The sequence below is a fragment of the Camelina sativa genome, chromosome 15, assembly GCF_030686135.1.
Source record: "Camelina sativa cultivar CO46 ecotype springtype chromosome 15, ASM3068613v1".
Lineage (NCBI taxonomy): Eukaryota > Viridiplantae > Streptophyta > Magnoliopsida > Brassicales > Brassicaceae > Camelina > Camelina sativa.
Genome location: NC_141894.1, coordinates 724,479 through 741,561, shown reverse-complemented (window position 1 = coordinate 741,561; position 17,083 = coordinate 724,479). Strand labels below are relative to the sequence as shown.

At 40.1% G+C, this 17,083-nt stretch overlaps 7 protein-coding genes and 1 non-coding gene across 12 annotated transcripts in view; 3 read left to right on the top strand and 5 right to left on the bottom strand.

Annotated features, from left to right (window-relative positions):
• LOC104744353 (thioredoxin F1, chloroplastic) overlaps window positions 1-1,404 on the top strand; it is a 62,277-nt gene extending 60,873 nt beyond the window's left edge. Inside the window, exons 2-4 of one of the 2 annotated variants that reach the window (XM_087487605.1) lie at window positions 234-646; window positions 833-932; window positions 1,090-1,404. In XM_087487605.1, coding sequence (XP_087343731.1) covers window positions 345-646; window positions 833-932; window positions 1,090-1,239 — 552 coding nt within the window. In that variant the 5' untranslated portion in view covers window positions 234-344 and the 3' untranslated portion in view covers window positions 1,240-1,404. Of the gene's footprint in view, window positions 1-125; window positions 647-832; window positions 933-1,089 lie in introns of those variants that run through there. The other variant, XM_010465394.3, reaches the window with a different exon arrangement.
• A 498-nt stretch (window positions 1,405-1,902) lies between these two features.
• LOC104744352 (protein DJ-1 homolog D) lies at window positions 1,903-4,047 on the bottom strand. Its single transcript, XM_087487601.1, has 5 exons — window positions 3,703-4,047; window positions 3,494-3,610; window positions 2,862-3,302; window positions 2,402-2,764; window positions 1,903-2,273 (listed from the first exon to the last, which is right to left on the bottom strand). The coding sequence occupies exons 1-5, from the start codon at window positions 3,757-3,759 to the stop codon at window positions 2,085-2,087; spliced, it is 1,167 nt and encodes a 388-aa protein (XP_087343727.1). The 5' UTR covers window positions 3,760-4,047; the 3' UTR covers window positions 1,903-2,084.
• On the bottom strand, window positions 3,945-4,026 carry TRNAS-AGA (transfer RNA serine (anticodon AGA)). The gene has a single exon. It is a non-coding gene; the product is annotated as a tRNA-Ser (tRNA).
• A 171-nt stretch (window positions 4,048-4,218) lies between the features above and the next one.
• On the bottom strand, window positions 4,219-6,876 carry LOC104744351 (uncharacterized). Of its 4 annotated transcripts, none has more exons than XR_015581720.1 (8): window positions 5,759-6,876; window positions 5,537-5,621; window positions 5,334-5,430; window positions 5,115-5,178; window positions 4,965-5,021; window positions 4,756-4,793; window positions 4,578-4,659; window positions 4,219-4,436 (listed from the first exon to the last, which is right to left on the bottom strand). XR_015581720.1 is itself a non-coding variant. In XM_010465391.2 (8 exons), the coding sequence occupies exons 1-8, from the start codon at window positions 6,843-6,845 to the stop codon at window positions 4,347-4,349; spliced, it is 1,605 nt and encodes a 534-aa protein (XP_010463693.1). In that variant the 5' UTR covers window positions 6,846-6,876; the 3' UTR covers window positions 4,219-4,346. The 4 variants fall into 4 exon arrangements, 1 of the variants encoding a protein (XP_010463693.1); XM_010465391.2 differs by having other exon boundaries at window positions 5,754-6,876; XR_015581719.1 differs by lacking the exon at window positions 5,115-5,178 and having other exon boundaries at window positions 5,754-6,845.
• LOC104744350 (protein LEAD-SENSITIVE 1) lies at window positions 6,870-8,466 on the top strand. Its single transcript, XM_010465389.3, has 2 exons — window positions 6,870-7,277; window positions 7,579-8,466. Exons 1-2 carry the CDS (start codon window positions 7,184-7,186, stop codon window positions 8,238-8,240), a joined length of 756 nt encoding a protein of 251 aa, XP_010463691.1. The 5' UTR covers window positions 6,870-7,183; the 3' UTR covers window positions 8,241-8,466.
• A 1,245-nt stretch (window positions 8,467-9,711) lies between these two features.
• On the top strand, window positions 9,712-11,759 carry LOC104744348 (F-box/LRR-repeat protein 13-like). The gene is made up of 3 exons (XM_010465387.3): window positions 9,712-10,894; window positions 10,973-11,113; window positions 11,216-11,759. The coding sequence occupies exons 1-3, from the start codon at window positions 9,902-9,904 to the stop codon at window positions 11,486-11,488; spliced, it is 1,407 nt and encodes a 468-aa protein (XP_010463689.1). The 5' UTR covers window positions 9,712-9,901; the 3' UTR covers window positions 11,489-11,759.
• LOC104744349 (WAT1-related protein At3g02690, chloroplastic) lies at window positions 11,686-14,136 on the bottom strand. The gene is made up of 9 exons (XM_010465388.2): window positions 14,074-14,136; window positions 13,861-13,966; window positions 13,068-13,762; window positions 12,938-12,985; window positions 12,740-12,862; window positions 12,499-12,648; window positions 12,206-12,377; window positions 12,054-12,114; window positions 11,686-11,967 (listed from the first exon to the last, which is right to left on the bottom strand). Exons 3-9 carry the CDS (start codon window positions 13,680-13,682, stop codon window positions 11,865-11,867), a joined length of 1,272 nt encoding a protein of 423 aa, XP_010463690.1. The 5' UTR covers window positions 13,683-13,762; window positions 13,861-13,966; window positions 14,074-14,136; the 3' UTR covers window positions 11,686-11,864.
• Window positions 13,760-17,067, bottom strand: LOC104744347 (nibrin homolog). Its single transcript, XM_010465386.2, has 14 exons — window positions 16,973-17,067; window positions 16,614-16,667; window positions 16,254-16,524; window positions 16,066-16,157; window positions 15,841-15,971; window positions 15,726-15,772; window positions 15,528-15,636; window positions 15,298-15,384; window positions 15,055-15,226; window positions 14,544-14,968; window positions 14,405-14,466; window positions 14,224-14,320; window positions 14,074-14,136; window positions 13,760-13,966 (listed from the first exon to the last, which is right to left on the bottom strand). Exons 1-13 carry the CDS (start codon window positions 17,007-17,009, stop codon window positions 14,083-14,085), a joined length of 1,638 nt encoding a protein of 545 aa, XP_010463688.1. The 5' UTR covers window positions 17,010-17,067; the 3' UTR covers window positions 13,760-13,966; window positions 14,074-14,082.
• Between the last annotated feature and the right edge of the window lie 16 nt (window positions 17,068-17,083).

Here is a 17,083-nt window from a genome sequence, read left to right as displayed (position 1 = left end):
GTCAAAAATAGTTATATTTATGGAAAAATAAAAGAAATACATATTTGTCTCATCATCTTAAGGGACCGAACCGTAATTTCAGTGAAAAAAACATAAATATCAATCTTAATTCCTCGAAGAATTCTACACCGCCCGTTCAATCTATCACGATAACAAGTAATTACCGTAAATACCCCCGAATATACTTGTTCATCCGTAGCTATTCGAGGATAACACCGTCTTTTCTTCTATAGTACCCATTTTATTTGCTTCTCTCGGTCCGTTGAGACCTCTCACCACACACACACACTCTTGTCTTTGAGTCTTTGAGATCATTTCGAAATTATTTTGCTTTACCACAAACAATGCCTCTCTCACTCCGCCTCGCTCCGTCTCCGACGACTTTAGCTCCGAGCACTGGAGGATTCGGTCCATCGAGGAGGAAACAGTGCCGGATTCCTTACTCCGGCGTCGCGACGACTAAGATTGGTTTCTGCTCGTCGTTGGATTCTTGGAAAAGAGGAGATTCATCTGTTGTGGTTAGGTGTAGCTTAGAAACCGTGAATGTAAGTGTTGGTCAAGTTACAGAGGTTGATAAGGACACCTTCTGGCCCATCGTTAATGCCGCCGGTGATAAGCTTGTCGTACTTGACATGTACACTCAATGGTACTCTTCTCCTCCTCTCTGCTTTTAACTATATTCTTATGATTCCAACTCAATTGATTTGTTGCGATGAACCAATTGATTTCATAGTGGATGTTTTGGTTTTGATGTTGGTCATTCTTTAAAGAGAGTTTTCAAATCCTTCTGACTAAAGGAGATGGTCTCTTTGGATATCTTGTGTATATGCAGGTGTGGTCCATGTAAAGTGATTGCTCCGAAGTACAAAGCTTTATCAGAGAAGTATGAGGACGTTGTCTTTCTAAAGCTTGACTGCAATCCAGATAACCGGGTTTGTCCCAATATCTATCTATAATCTATTGAACCATGATAGTATCTAAAGATAAGAGAAAGACTTTATCAACAATGCTACTATGTACTTGTCCTTTGTTGTTGCTTAGCCATTAAAAACGTTTGAGACTCTTTTTTTATTTTATTATTGGTGGCAGCCATTGGCAAAGGAGCTAGGAATAAGAGTGGTTCCAACTTTCAAGATATTGAAGGACAACAAGGTCGTCAAAGAAGTCACTGGTGCGAAATATGATGATCTGGTTGCAGCGATTGAAACAGCGAGGTCGTCGTCTGCTGGTTCTGGATGAACCAATCTCTCTCTTTCATGTCTTATTTTACCATAATAATTGGTTGTATGTAAATGTAAAATCTTGGTGTGTTATACCTATAGGTGAGGTGAGCAAAAAGATTTTATCTTGTATTGTGTAAATGTTTCAAGAAATATGATCATCCAGAAAAAAAGATTATCTTTAGGTACGGTTTCAAAGATTTCTAAGCATGCAATTCGGAGTTGAATTTGGGATTTGGTAATTTGGAAGATTCGGGCGCAATGTTCACTAGTATGTATAGTCACAAAGATTCATGGAATTAATCTATATCACTAAGATTATTATACGTGCAACGCTTACGATATGATTAGGATTCTTCTCTGATTTTTTATTCACAAAAGGATATGATAACATATACAGATATACTATAATACACTATATTATATAATATAAATTATCTAATCGATAGTATGACAGCAAGTCGAAAAATGATAACATCTTTTCCCTTAGCTCGTATACAAATTAAGCTGCATCGATCATAATTAATTAGGATTTAGATCTTTTCCCTTAGCTCGTAGTCGTAGTACTTCTTTTTCCGTATGCTCGTAGGCGATCTTCTTCCACTTATATCTCTGAAAACAAACAAAAAAAGAAAGGGATGACCAATATGATGAAATAATAGCTAGCAATGGTCACAATATCTGTCATTCAAAAGTGCTTCTTTATTTATTTATTTATTTTTGTATACGAGCCAAATTAAGTTTTACAATATCTGTCATTGCAGCAACAGCCAAATTAAGTTTTACACACATTACAACATAGTAAACAAGTGGGTTGAACGGATTCCGAGTGAAAGGGGATGTTTACATAACATAACATGGAACTTAGAATGAAACCTTAATGCCCAACAAAGCCATTAGCTGTGACACAAACTCTGGGTGTCCAGGCCATGCTGCCCCAGTTACCAGATTCCCGTCAGTGAAGCATCTGTGGATTGGCTCTGGTTCTAGCCAAGTTCCTCCTCCAAGTACCACGTTCAGTTTCACGGCTGGATAAGCAGTGCATTTCCTTCCCTGCACCAGCCAGTAAATTGTAATCACGTCACATAAATCAAAATTCCTCAAAGAACTTGGTGGAGGGAAGCAAAAGAGTGGGCATAGAGTTAAAATAAATCGGAGCTACGAAGGAACAGTACACTGACCTTGAGGACACCAGCAGCAGCTAAGATCTGTTGTCCATGACAAATAGATGCAACTGGTTTCTCAGAATTCATGAAGTCTTTAACTATGTTAAGGACATGTTCGTTCAAGGCCAGATATTCAGGTGCTCTGCCTCCAGGAATGACCAGAGCATCGTAACTCGAGGAACCTAGGCCATCAAAGTTACTAGTTAAAGCAAAAGTGTGGCCTGGTTTCTCACTGTAAGTTTGGTCACCCTCAAAGTCATGGATTGCAGTTGGGCAGCGATCACCAGCCTTCTTCTCTGGGCAAACCGCATCAACTTGACATCCCAACGCTTGAAGGGACTGGAAAGGGACTTTGATTTCATAGTCTTCCATATAATCCTGCAAAGGTCAAAAAATAAAAAAACCAAAACTGTGATGTTTCAGAGACCCATGTGCGTAGTTCATTCACCAACAAAACCTATGTTTGGTCGCTTACCCCACAGAGAAACAAGATTCTTTTATTAGCTCCAGTTATTTGACCGCCCAGAGCCTTGACAAAAAGCTGAATAAATTCAGGATGACCCCCATATGTAGCAGCAGTAATCAAACTACCATCAACAACACAAACATCCGGGGTTACTGGTTCGACCCACTTGGCCCCTGCAGCAATAAGAGCAGGTCCAACAGTGGCATAAGCAGTGCACTTTTGACCATTAACCGTGTCTGCAGCTGCCAATATCAACTGCCCATGGCAAATAGAGGCAATGGGCTTGCCAGAGCTTGAAAACTCTTTAACCAACTCAACAACAGATGGAGTCAAGGCCAGGTATTCTGGAGCACGTCCTCCTGGTATAACCAATCCATCATACTTGCTAAGTTCAACTTCATCAAAAGTTGCATTGAGCGTGAAATTGTGACCTCGTGACTCAGAATAGGTCTGCAAATCCTCTAAGAAAATATACATTAGAAAATTGTTTCTCCTTTGAATTCTTGACACAATACAATTCTATCATCCAATTCGAAGCTCAATAGAGATGAAGCATTTCTAAAATTAGTTTCAATGGATTGTATATCAACAGATCAAGCAGCTAGCTACACATGGAGATCGAGAGAGAGAGAGAGAAAAACCTGGTGGCCACAGAAATCGTGAACGGCGGTGGGGCAAGAGTCACCAGCTTTCTTACCGGGGCAGACGGTGTGGACGGAGACTCCGAAAGCTTGCAAAGCTTGGAACGGGACCATCACCTAAGAGAAGAAGAAGCCACATACATCAGTAACTAGCTGAAACTGATATATTATAAGAACAAAGGAGGAATGTAACAGAGGAAGAAGATGACCTCGTAGTCTTCCATGTAGTCACCGCACAAGATCAAGACACTTCTCGACTTCGCCATTTTTCAGCAAGAACGATTGGAGAGAAAGAGGTTTCGTTTGGATTTTGGGAGAGATAATAACTCTCTGACCGGAGTGATCCGGTAACGGCGACGTTTGTGGAGCACACGTGGTCTCATTCTCGCACGTATGTGAACATTAAATTAAATTCAATTTAAAACCAAATTAGAAAAAAAACAAAAAAAAACGTGAACGGCAGGATTCGAACCTGCGCGGGCAGAGCCCACATGATTTCTAGTCATGCCCGATAACCACTCCGGCACGTCCACTTATCTGTACATTGTTATCCACTAAAAGAAATTATCTAGGTAAGCTTCTCGAAAGAGACTTTCTAACGTACATCGATACATGTGGCGTCTGACATTTGAACACTGATATCAAAGAAATCTGCCAGCTAAATGATCTTACGTAAAGTAAGACAGATCAATCGAAAGGTCACAATACTGCAAACAGTGATCAACTTGGTTACCAATATTGATTTTTTTTGCTCGACTTTAAGCCTCTTGAGATGAAAAAAAGAGTCTCTAGTCCCCATATTGGAATCTAATACAAAGTCATTGGCGATATTTCCAAAGTTCTTTATTCCTTATCACATTGCAGATATGAACAACTGAATTCTCGCCTGTCCTCGTTCCTTCTCCTCTGGTCCATCAAGATCTCCAATGTTGTCGTGATATTCCTGTTAAGGGTGTACGTTAGCAATTGCACCAACCACATAGGTTAACATATGGGTAAACCAAAATGTTTAATCCATATCAAGTCAAGTCACTAATTCATTGGTGTGTAGACTAATTTTTAGGCGAAGGAAGAGAAAGAGAACCTGAAGAATCTGCTTGACATCAGTTTTACTAAACCTCTGTTGCTTCAGTAACAGTTCGATCCGCGCTCTCATTCCAGAATGCCTACATCAAGTTTTGATTACAAATTAGTTAGTTAGTCTGAAGCGAAAGCTCAGGAATGTATCTTTTTGGTGTGGTACTTTTAAGGGTGGGACTTACTCAGAACACCATATATGGCCCAGAATAACAGCAATAAGCTGCAATTTCAGAAAAAAAGTTACTCAAGATTAATAACAACTAGAAAAAGAAGATAAAAGCAAGTGTAGGAGGACTGTATAAGTGTCTAATGTAGCATATGTACACATATGAGGCACTTTTGCCATTTCCCAAACGGACATGAAACTGGATATGATTAAACTTAGTCGAACCTGAAGACTGTAGAGGCCTGATTCTAGCTTCCGATTATATTTCTCATCTTCATCCAACTGATAAGTCAAAAACAGTGAAATCATTTCATCAACAGATTCAAGCTCAGAATGAAAACATCAAATTTATGAAAATGATAAAGTGAAAATTACCTCAAGGTCATCAAGCTCAAGCTGGTCTAACCTCTCCGCCTCTGACTTAACCCTATCAGAGTATCTGCCAAGTGAAAACAATAATGAGAGAGGAAACACAACTTTTAGGTAGCTGCATTTCACCATAGCCTTCACCACTACAAAGAAGAAGCCTTGGCTTTCTCATCGAATGCTTAAAATGGAATATTATTGAAGAGAAACAGAGCAGTTATATATTACCTCATATACAGTTCCATGAGCCGGTCAATCTTCTCAAATTCACTCTCCACAAATTTACTTAACAAACGATCTCTCCTAGAACCCCTTAGAATCCCAGCTGAAAAATACAGTCAGAAGCCAAGAAAACCAAAGAGTTAACATCAAGTACATGCAAGGAAAACACTGTTACTTTTTTACATGAACATATTACGTTCCCTTCTTACCAAATAATGACGCAATCAGTGAAATAACCCGCTCCTCTAGCTCCTCCTTATACCGCTCCCTTTTGATACTCTTGTTTAGTGGAATCTAAAACATTCAAAGAACTGAACTAAATCAATATGCAAGTATGCCTCAGAATCACCTCTTTCACATTACTAAGATACAGAATTCAATACACAATAAGCCACTAGTAAGAAGAAATGGGATTGAAAAACTTGCCTTACCCATGAAAGCAGCAAAGGCTGTTTTCAGTCCCATAACATCCACAAACCTCTCACATGCCGGTGGATAATTGGTCATGGCGAAGTCAAGAGCTCGAATTGCAGACCCGTAAGCATACTTCTTCTGCTTCATGATAATAATCATCAGCTCAACACCTTCAGCATTCACAAACCTCTCCTTGTTCTCTAATGGCATCAAGAGACAACACAAACAATCAAATAGATTCTCTAACATCTCTTCCTCATCAGGAGTTTTAGGATCCTTGGACTTATACATGGCCACACCTTCAAGCACAGCGTCTACACCATTCATCTGACCTAACCGTTTCTGATTCACCGTACTGTTTTGAAGCAGAATCGCAAGAATCTCAGACGCGTACTGCTTGATTCCTTCGAATTCCCTCACCTTAATCTTCGTCAGAAGCCACCGTAACAGCTTCGTCCGTTCACAAACCAATTCAGCTACAGACGGCTTCACTTCCACCAAATTCTCAATCACCGTCAACGTTGCGTATATAGCCGTGGCTTCGTCTGGGTCTGCCTCAGTCAAACGATTCATATTCTGAACCAAGAGCTCGAGCACGTTGTTTTCAACCAGCGCATCGACTAACACACGCGCCTGGTCATCGTTATCCTCTAACGCATCTTCGTCGGTCAGATCCTGAAGAAGCTGAACAACATCGTTGGCGATATCGGAGTTTTCATGGGAGAGGAGATTTACAATCGAAGGAACCGTATTGGAAGCGACGAGGTCCGGGTAAAGCTCCGGAGCTCCAGCGAGAACCTTGAGCTTCTGAAGCTCGTCGTGTAGGTCAACCTCAGAGTCAGCGAACTTTTCTGGATTATCAACGTACTTGAGACGAGCAGCTATGTTATCCCTAAGACGCCGCTCGAAGGAGAGTACTAGCTTTTTTAGGGTTTTAAGATCAAGCGCTTCAACTGCATTGTGCGATGACTTCTCAAGTGCTTCAAGGAGAGAAAGATCTACACCGCTTCCTTCGTAACTATCAGAGCCTCGATACGCCGGCGGCGGGGGGCCATGTCCGGCGTCGATTGCTTTCCGTTTCCTGTTCTGATTTGAGACTTCCATTGCTATACTCTCTCTCTTCCGGTCTCAGACTAAAGATTTTGGTTTAGAAGGCTTAATAAGTAGAGGTGAAGAGTTTGGACTTTAAATTGGGCTTTTATTTAATGAAGACTCATATTGTAGGCCCAATTACGCAACGGTGTCGTTTCCGAAGGAGATAGACTCATTCTTCTTCCTTTATGGAACTTTAAGAAAAGTTTGAAGATTTTATCCTAAGGAAGATGAGAAACCCTTACACACTAAGCAATATCAGATCTTTCTCTCTCTGACGGAGGCAGAGACGGAGACGGAGACGGAGGGGGTAATTTATAACTTGTGGTTCTCCGTTCGTCGGCGAGAAGATGGGATTTCTCTCCAATAAAATCCCCAGAGACGAAGTGAAACCAGGCGATCACATATATTCATGGCGTCAGGCCTATGTTTACGCTCATCACGGTTCGATCTCACTCTTGATACCATTTACATTCCACATTCATTGTTGACGCGAGATGATTCACTTTCCAATTGTACTTGTCTCTCAATTTTGATTATTTGATTGAGATTTTGCGGAAATTTCGAATTTGGGGAAGAGCTTATTTGTGATTCTTTCGTTTTGATCCAAATCAATAGATTGTGATTTTATTAGCTGTTCCCTGTTACCTGATCCTTGATCGTTGTATATTCTCATTGTAGGAGTTATTATGTAGGTTTGATTTAAAATGCTTGAATTTGACAATGTGATTAGTTGATTTTGCAGGAATCTATGTTGGTGATGGACAAGTCAACCATTTCACTCGTGGGGATGGTCAAGAGACTGGAACTGGGACTTTCTTAGACAAGCTCGTTAGTTCATCCCATAATCATGGAGCCAACCCTTGTCCTAATTGCGGAGAGAGACCCAATATTGGCGGTGTTATCTCTTCTTGCCTTGATTGTTTCCTTGCTGGAGGTGATCTCTATGTATTTGAGTATGGTGTCTCCCCTGCTATTTTTCTTGCCAAGCCTCGAGGTGGCGTCTGCACAATAGCACCTTCAGATCCTCCAGAAGAAGCCATTTACCGTGCTAATTTTCTCTTGCGAAATGGTTTTGGTGTGTACAATGTTTTCAAGAACAACTGTGAAGACTTTGCCATCTATTGCAAAACTGGTTTGCTTGTGGCGAACACCGACGTGGGAAGGAGCGGTCAAGCTGCTTCGATTGTTGCAGCTGGAAGTGTTCTTCTTTCTTCACCACTCAGGTTTGTTGCAGGTTTTGGTGGTCTGGCTGTCGCTGGCTATGGCATGTACTGTGCTAGTCGCTTGATTTCAGATATTGGCATGCGATGGGATGTGAGTAAGGTGCCTGTCGAGAGACTTGTTGCTGATGTGGCTGATAAGTTAGAGATGGAAGCGAAACCGGATGATATGATGACCACTTAATCCAAAACTGCTCACACCTGTATTACCATACTGGCTCTGTTTGGGAGTATTGTTTTATTACTGATTGTAAATGTTGTGGAGGAAGTAAAATAATCTGCTTCTGCTGTATCGAATTGTGCAACTTTATTTGTTATGTGATTATAAAACATTTGTATTTTGATTGATATTTGGTTAACAATGGAACTATGTAGTTCACTTTATTATATAGAATGTGTATTGAACATAATGATATTTGGATACTTCCTATTCATCTTCATAACAAGTTTTAAAAAGCAGTACGAACTAAAAACGTGTCTCAATCGATCTGAGTAAGCTGATACTTCCTATTCAGCATACTTGGATACGTGTCTGAGTCGATCTTCAACATTGGCGTCAAGAAGGTGAGTGAGCTGAGTTTAGTTAGGCTTCCTGCAAAAAAATAAGACATCATTAAATGATCAGAGATCTCAAACCCGAAGCAGCGAAAGTCTCTCGAGAAAGGGCAGTGATATAGAACCTTTAGTAGCGCTGTAGAAGTAAACACCGTAGCTAACTGCGCTGCCAAATATGGATGTGTAAAGAAGTGCTATGACGTCATTTGTGGTTTAGTTATTGTAAGAACTCTCAGAGACAAGCCACTGAACAGAAATGAGGACAAGTAAGGTTTGAAAAGGCCGAGGATCGAGTATTATTAACCGGTAGCCATAATTGGATCCGAGTATTCTGAGACCCATCGAACCATCACCAGTGCCAATAGCCATGCTCTGAGCTCCAAGAAGCATCCACCACTCTCCACTTCCCCACAAGGTGGGAACTGTTGCCATTCTTTCTGGAGAGCTGCCCGAATCTAAAATCTCACTCATTGGTTAAAAATTAATTACTGATACCATAAACTTAACTTTCTTATCAATGCAAATACTGAAAAGTATCACATACTCGACTTGTTTTGTACCTACTTGCAGGGATTTAGTAAAACTCCAGGAGAGTAGCCAGTTAGTATTTTGCCTGGACCGTATTGTAACCTACCATCTCTGGAGTTTGTTGACATAGGAAAGCCAATGGCAGAGGAGGCAACAGAAATGAAACTAATGAGTTACTTTCTAGAGAAGTCACCAATCCTCAAGAAACTCACACTGCGCTTGGGTAATTTCAGAGGAAAAGAAGAATCTGCTTTCCTCAGGAAACTCCTTACCATTCCAAGTTTTCATTCGCAGATCCTCATAGTCTTTGGCAATTAGTAGAAAATAGTTCTCTTTGAAGACATATGTGAAGTCTGTTACTTTTGTGATGGTTTTGATTTTTTGAATCTTGTTTATGAACAGAACCACTTGTTTTCTTCTGTTTTACAAAATTTGGGCTTATAATTGGGTTCTTCTGTGTCTTTTCTTTAACAATATAAGCCCCAAATATGCAAGACAGAAAATCATTCCTTTTAACATTATATAAGCCCATTATAAGCCCAACTACCTGATAAACAATTGCGATTATGGCGTCCAAATTCGAATCGGATAAAAAAAACGAACCGGGTCTCTCTCTCTCTCTCGCCCAAATTCTTCGGAAGCCCTCATTTTGAAAAATTTCGTTCCATTAATTTGACCTACTCTTACTACTCTCTCTGTCGTGTTAGTTCCCACTTCGCGATAAAATCGATTCGGGTATTTTTGCTTTGCGTCGCACATCACATGGATGGAGCTAGAAGGAAGCGTGTTCGTGTCACTGCCAAAGGATCGAGAGGTGGAAGAACAAGTGAGGGTGATTTGATAAGCGATTTGCCAGATTCATTGCTATGTGAGGTACTCTTGAAACTTACCACTAAGGATGTCGTTAGGACTAGTGTTTTATCTAGAAGATGGAGAAATCTCTGGAAATGCGTACCTGGATTGGACTTGGATGGTGGGGATTTCCGTGAACAAGGCTGTGATACGGAAAGCAGCATGGAAAATTGCGTGAGTTTTGTCGATAGATTTCTAGGTCTTCACAGTGAGTCCAACTTGGAAAGTTTTAGGTTTAACTGCCTTGGTCCTGGGGATCGTGAGCCTGATAATGCTCTTATCTGGCGGTGGATGAACACTGTCCTCGACCTGAAAGTTAAATATATTGACTATAGCGAAGATGCATATGAGAGTGATGAGCCTCAGATACCTCCAGCCATTTACACTTGTCAGACTTTGGTATCCTTACAGCTCTTTCGCGTAACCATGTCCAGTCCCGAGTTTGTTTCTTTACCTTCTCTCAGAGTTCTCAAGCTAAGTTTTGTCAAATTCCTCGAAGATTTGGCTATGGAAACGCTCATCTCAGGCTGCACAGCTCTTGAAACCTTGATCATTGATAGAAATGCCCACGAATACGATCAACTACTAGTTTTACGAGTCTGTTCTCAGTCTCTGTTGAGCTTCAGTCATTATCAGAGCAAGGACGATGATTTTTTGGTAGATACATCAGTTGTAATTGATGCTCCTAGGCTTAAGTTTCTGAAGCTACAGGATTTGCAAACTGAAAGTTTCATAATTAAAAATTCCGGTTCCCTTGTTGAGGTGGATCTCGATTTTGTGTTTAGCTTGAATTATGGAAGGAATTTTGATCCAGGTGATCTACCAAAGAGAAATATGATTCGTAACTTTCTTGGTAGCACCTATCTCGTCAAAGATATGATCATCTCATCCAGGACTCTTGAGGTAACCTGGCTGTGTTGAACTTGCTATTGCCCTAACTTTATCCTAAAAGTTTTTCCTAATTCCTTTTTCTTATTACAGGTCATCTATGACTACTCTAGATGTGAACCACTGCCCTTATTCTGTAACCTGTCTTCCTTGCGTGTGGATTCCACCCACGACAGTTGGGAAATGTTGCCAAACTTTCTTGAGAGTTGCCCAAATCTGAAATCTCTTGTCTTGGTTAGGATTTATTTTAATTGAAAGCATCAACCTCCTCCTTTGTTAAAATGCAAATGGTTAAAGGTATCATATATTGAACACTCGGTTGTGTTGTTCTTGCAGGATTTTAGTCATTCTTTGGACGAGGGGAGAATCAATATGATTCCTGGACCTCGGTGTGTCCTATCATCTCTCGAGTATGTTAAGATAGAAAGGCCATTGAAAGGGGATGAGATGGAGATGAAACTAGTGAGTTACTTTCTTGAGAACTCACCAATCCTCAAGAAACTGACTCTGAGCGTGAGGGATTACAGAAAGAAAAAAGAATCTGTCATCTTAAAGGAACTCATAGCTATTCCAAGACTCTCTTCCTCATGCCAAGTGATCTTTCTCTGATACTGATATTATCTGGGGCAATTTAGACATTATCTGGTGGTAGTCATCAGATTTTTAGACTATGAAATTTCAAGTTTATTCGTTTGTGTTGTGATAATGTTGATGTGTTGAAACCTCGTAAGAAAAGCCACTTAAACCAAAACTGCTCACATCTCTGATTGTAAATATTGTGAAGGAAGTAAGAGAATCTGCTTCTGTTGTATCGAATTGTGCAACTTTATTTGTTATGTGATTATAAAACATTGAAACTTGACTTTTGGTTAACTCTAAACTAAGATGATTCACTTTATTATTATATACAACGTATATTGAACATAATGATACTTCTTTCAACTTCATAACAAGTTTGTAAAGCAGTACGAACTGAGAGATTGTCTCAGTCGTTCCCTTCCGGAAAGTTCACCAAGTATATAGCAACCAAAGTAACTGCTGCTCCGACTAGTTGCAGTGAGGAGAAAGTCTCATCAAGGTACAGATACCTGAACATATCAGAATATGAACTATATGACTACAGAAACATGTGATCAGAATCATGGATGTATCGTTTGCTGATTTTGGATCTTACCCAAAGATTGAGGCAAACATTGGTGTCAAGAAGGTGAGTGAGCTGAGTTTAGTTAGGCTTCCTGCAAAGAAAATAAGAGATCATTAAAATCATCAGAGATCTCAAACCCAAAAGCAGCGAGAGTCTCTTGAGAAAGGGCAGTGATATAGAACCTTTAGTAGCGCTGTAGAAGTAAACACCGTAGCTAACTGCGCTGCCAAATATGGATGTGTAAAGAAGTGCTATGACATCGTTTGTGGATAAATCTTGAAGACTGCCGCTAAAAACTGGGTCATGGTTTATAACGGAAACCGCCAAAAGAGGAAGGCCACCAATAACCATATGCTGCAGATAAGTTTTGAAACATGTTAGTTTGGTTAAGTTCTTCTAAGAACTCTAAGACACAACCATTGAACATAAATGAGGACAAGTAAGTTTAAAAGGGCCGAGGATCAAGTATCATTACCCAACCGGTAGCCATAATTGGATCAGAGTATTTAGAGACCCATCGAACCATCACAGTGCCAATAGCCATGCTCTGAGCTGCAAGAAGCATCCACCACTCTCCACTTCCCCACAGGGAAAAGTTAGTACCATCTGAAGTAACTGATGGAACCTGTATTGAATCAAACATATCCACAAGTTGTAAGAACACTAGTGAGCTACTAGCTCGGACTTCTTTTTATATAGATAAGTAGATCTCTTACCTCAAGAAGCAAAAGTCCAGCAACGCCGAGAAGCAAACCTCCAGCTCTCACTATTCCAATGGACTCACCAAACAAGAAAGATGCTAACACAGCTACAGTCAGTGGCTGAGAATCAATTATAACCTGCAGCGCAACAGATTAGCAACCCAAAAGCATTTCCCTATTACTTTCTCAGGCTTTGCAATATATACAACTTACACTTCCTAAACCAGCAGAAGTTCTCTGTAACCCTTGAGCAAGAAATCCCTGAACCAACATCATCGTTCAGACAAGAATCTATCAACTTTAACTCTTAAAGAGTTGAGGTAAGTAATAAAGTAAAGCAGACCTGGAAACAAGTGGCGTCCACAAGAGCAAAGAGAGCAATAGAGAACCAAGCATTGAGTCCTTTAGGTAAAGGCCTCCCTTTGTAAACTGCAAACGCGACAAGCAACAAACCAGCCGGAATTAACCGAAACGCAGCCACGAAGAAAGGACCAGTAATAGGCAACACTTCCTTCATCGCTACCATCGCCGTTCCCCAGAAAAAGAAGGGTGAAATCAGAACCGTCCATTCAAGGAACGATCCTTCTCCGCCGCTCAAGATTCCGGAGCTCCGATCCTCCTCATCTTCTCCGTTATTATAGACGCATTCCACGTCTGATCCCATTCCGACGCAATCTACAGACGAAGACGAAGGTGGTTCAGTCTCCTCCTCCGTGCTTTTATTGCTTGTGGTGCTTCTCCGAACAACGGAATCTCCATTAATTCGACGTTTAGAGATCAAAACGAGATTATGCTTCGAGTCGAATCTGCTGTGTCGCAATGATCTAGCCGAAGAGTTCGATAGATATCTGTTAGCAAAGCTCGAATTCGTTCGTTTAATAACAGAAAGGCAAGAGTTGGGAGACGCAGAGAAGCAACTAGAAGAAGAAGCAGCGATGGCCGACCATGGCCACTCCATTGATGCTCGTACTTAGAACAAAGAGAAAGGATAAATTTTGTATCTTTTCGAGTTTCCAGAGAAGTAATAGCCACATGTTTCTGTGAAGAAAGATTGAATTTTTGTTTTCATCAGAGATACCCAAAGATCATTTCAGTTATATTTAAGTGTATAACTACACTTCCCAGTATATACATACAGTGTCTCAAGTCATGAAGAAGAAAAAAAAGGCAAGATTTTGTTTAGTTCCTAAGTGATCCAGAGTCATGCCACCACTCTCAAACGTACGTTCTTCCAGATTCGCTCTGAAATAAAACACACAAAGAAAACTGAAAGCTTAGATCTTTTTTTAGAGAGGACTAAACAAGCCTGGGAAATTTACAGAGTAAAGGTCCCATAGCAACTATTTTACCTTGAAACCTCAACCTCGAGTGAGAAACCCGCGAATGGAACCAGCCGTTCCACGCTTTCTAGCCTGCACATTACGATATTAGTATAAAGAGAATCGCTGGATGATCTTTAGATTTTGATGTTAGATGTTAGATGTTATTAAAGTTGACACCTTTTCAGTATTAAACAAGTCCTCTGCAATGGCTTCCATCTGCTTCCTTTTCTTCTCTTCTTTCATTAAATCTGTCACGTCCCCGCTATCATACTCTCTGGCATCACGAAGCAAACAGTCAAGAAAACATAGGGGAGAAATCATAATGAGGTAACAAGCAAGAGAAAAGACCCGGGATTACTTGTATGGATCCTTTGCAAAAGGTATTAGGCTACTGAAGCTGTTTCCGCATGTAACATTTCCCTAACAAAACAAAAACAAAAAAACTCATCATCTCGCAAACACAACATATGTCTAGAATCCAAAGGTTCTGTTTTTACCTTTCTGAATCGCTTGAAGTCCACAACTCCTTCCTCTCCTGTAGAATGAACTTTTCTAGTTGGTCGCAAGTCCCTAACAATTAGATCTTGAGTGTATATAATCTCCGAGTTCCCAGTTTCAGCCTCATCATTCCGATCCCTTCGGATTGTCACACTATCACCTGAGTACTTTTCGTCGATGAGGCCTCTATTTTCAGTATCTGCTAATAAGTTTACGCTTTTAAACTCATTCAAATTCACAGTTTCTTCCAATATCGTAACAGGACTATCCTCTATTACAATAGCAGCAATAGCAGCAGGCTTCTCTGGTGTTTCTGCCTTTTCAGTAGCATCAATCATATGTACAGACGATGTTGTTTCTTCCTCTTCGGCATCAGAATCCGCTACCACTGTCCCATCCGTAGAGCATGAAGATGAAATTACAACTACAAAAACAGAATATGTTTCAAGATCAGTGCTTTGCGATTCATAGTCCCGAGAAAAGCAATTATATCTGGCTCTTTGTACTCACCAGAAGGTAGTATCAGTGAATTCGAAGATAGATTTCCGGAAAAGACTGCGCATACTAAATCCATCTCGTTCACTCTAGATAACAAACTGAGATGCTTCAAACGGCCAAATTTGTCTCCTGAACTTTTCGGGATGACACATATTATGCGATTAATTTCTCCATACTGAGAATCCTGCAGAGTTGATTACGGTTAGGGATACCTATAGAAAGAGAAAAGGAGCAAAACAGTTTAAAAGCACAAACCTGACTCATGGAGCAAATGTCTGCTATGGTAACAGTCTCTGCACCACATACTTTAAGTAAAGATGGGAAGCTGAAACCAAATCTGTACTGCATAAAGATAAAGGCATGAATGGGTAAGTGCATGATTCATCAATAATTAACAAGACTAAGATCTATTGAGACCTATAACAAAAAGCACTTGGAACCATCAGTTAAATCTGATTCTGTTACGGAAAAGTAAGAGATTATACCATGTCTACTGGTTCCAACACAAAAGTAAATCCTTCTAAACATTTTTCACGGACGTTTACTTCTAGTACATCCACCAAAGCTTCTTCAATCATCACTGATGGTCTGTACCTAAAATAACGTTGATTATTTGAATGTCAGTAACAGCAGAATTCATTCTATTTTAATTCTATAACCGGAATACAGTAAGTACTACTCACTGGCTGTATCCGGGAATTTCGCTGGAGATACGTTTCTCTGCGAGAAGCTAGACAAACCAGTGAAGTTAAAAACCAATTAACAGACAAGTGATGACAATGAAATTCTCACACGTACCTTCACCCAATTTGTCAAAATGATTGGTTTTTTGGCTAAAACTGCATTGATTAGAGCTTCATTCACTTGCATACGAGGTTCAAGAAGCACATGAGTGCACTCCTCACTCAAAGTAGGAGAAATATGAGCACCTACATATCGACATAGATCAGGGAATGCGGGTAATATGAAACTACATTAACCAATATGACTCCATGAGGGCAAAGGATAACGTTTAACACTAACCAATTGATGAAACTGCATCTTGTACAGACTGGTCCACCTTAAAGGTCTCAGAGGAAGGGCAGAAGTAAAATACAAGCGGAACTAAAGAAAACCTGCAATGATTTTATTTCAAAAAGGGACGAATATATGCCATATTAAACGAAGTTATTACAACCAAAATAAACATCACACTGACAAGTTTGGAATACCTGTAAGTTGCTGAACCTGTACCAAACGTGATAACATCTCCATCTTTGAGAATTTTCTCCTTATCAGGTAGCTCATGAACTTTCTCTTTTGGCGCCAGGTCAGTTTTGACAAAAGTCCCATACTTTGAGCAATCTTTGACACGGATAACAAATGAGGAGGTTTCATCAGAAGACTTGTTCCTCCGAGAGGTTGAAACAGCTGTTGCATCAAAAGTTAACTCTGCGTGGATCCTAGATACCCCCTTATCCTTATTGATAATTATATCACATCCTAGAGAGAATCAAAAACCCCATGAGAGCACAGAACACAAGCAAGAAGAAGATGAAAGTGTTAGAATATTGAAGAATCTGTATCAATACCCTTTCGGCCAATCTTGTAAATCCCCTTTGTAAAGATATAGTATTTACCTTCACCTGATACACACAGATTCAAACCATTTTACAACTAATTTCTTAAAAAGCAAGATCAAAGCTGACACAAACGCACTTCTTTAGCATAAACCCAGAAAAAAAATTGGAGTTTTCCTGACACATTCATAAGAAAACAGTGCTACAATGGTGGAAATCAACTAAAAACTAAAGCTGATTCCAAGTTCATAGCATAGTTTGAGAACTGCAATTAATGGAGCAAAATGTTCGTAAAGATGAAATTTTTTTATCAGGAAACAATCAAACTCGTTCACTAGAAAGCCAATAGAATTATAATGGAGAACAATCACCTGAAAGTGGATCAACGGGAAAGAGACCCCAAACCATTGCTTCGCTCCAATAATAAAAAAATTGTTCGGAAGGGTTTTGCTTTGCTTTAGTTGGTTTCTTCAGAAAGTCCT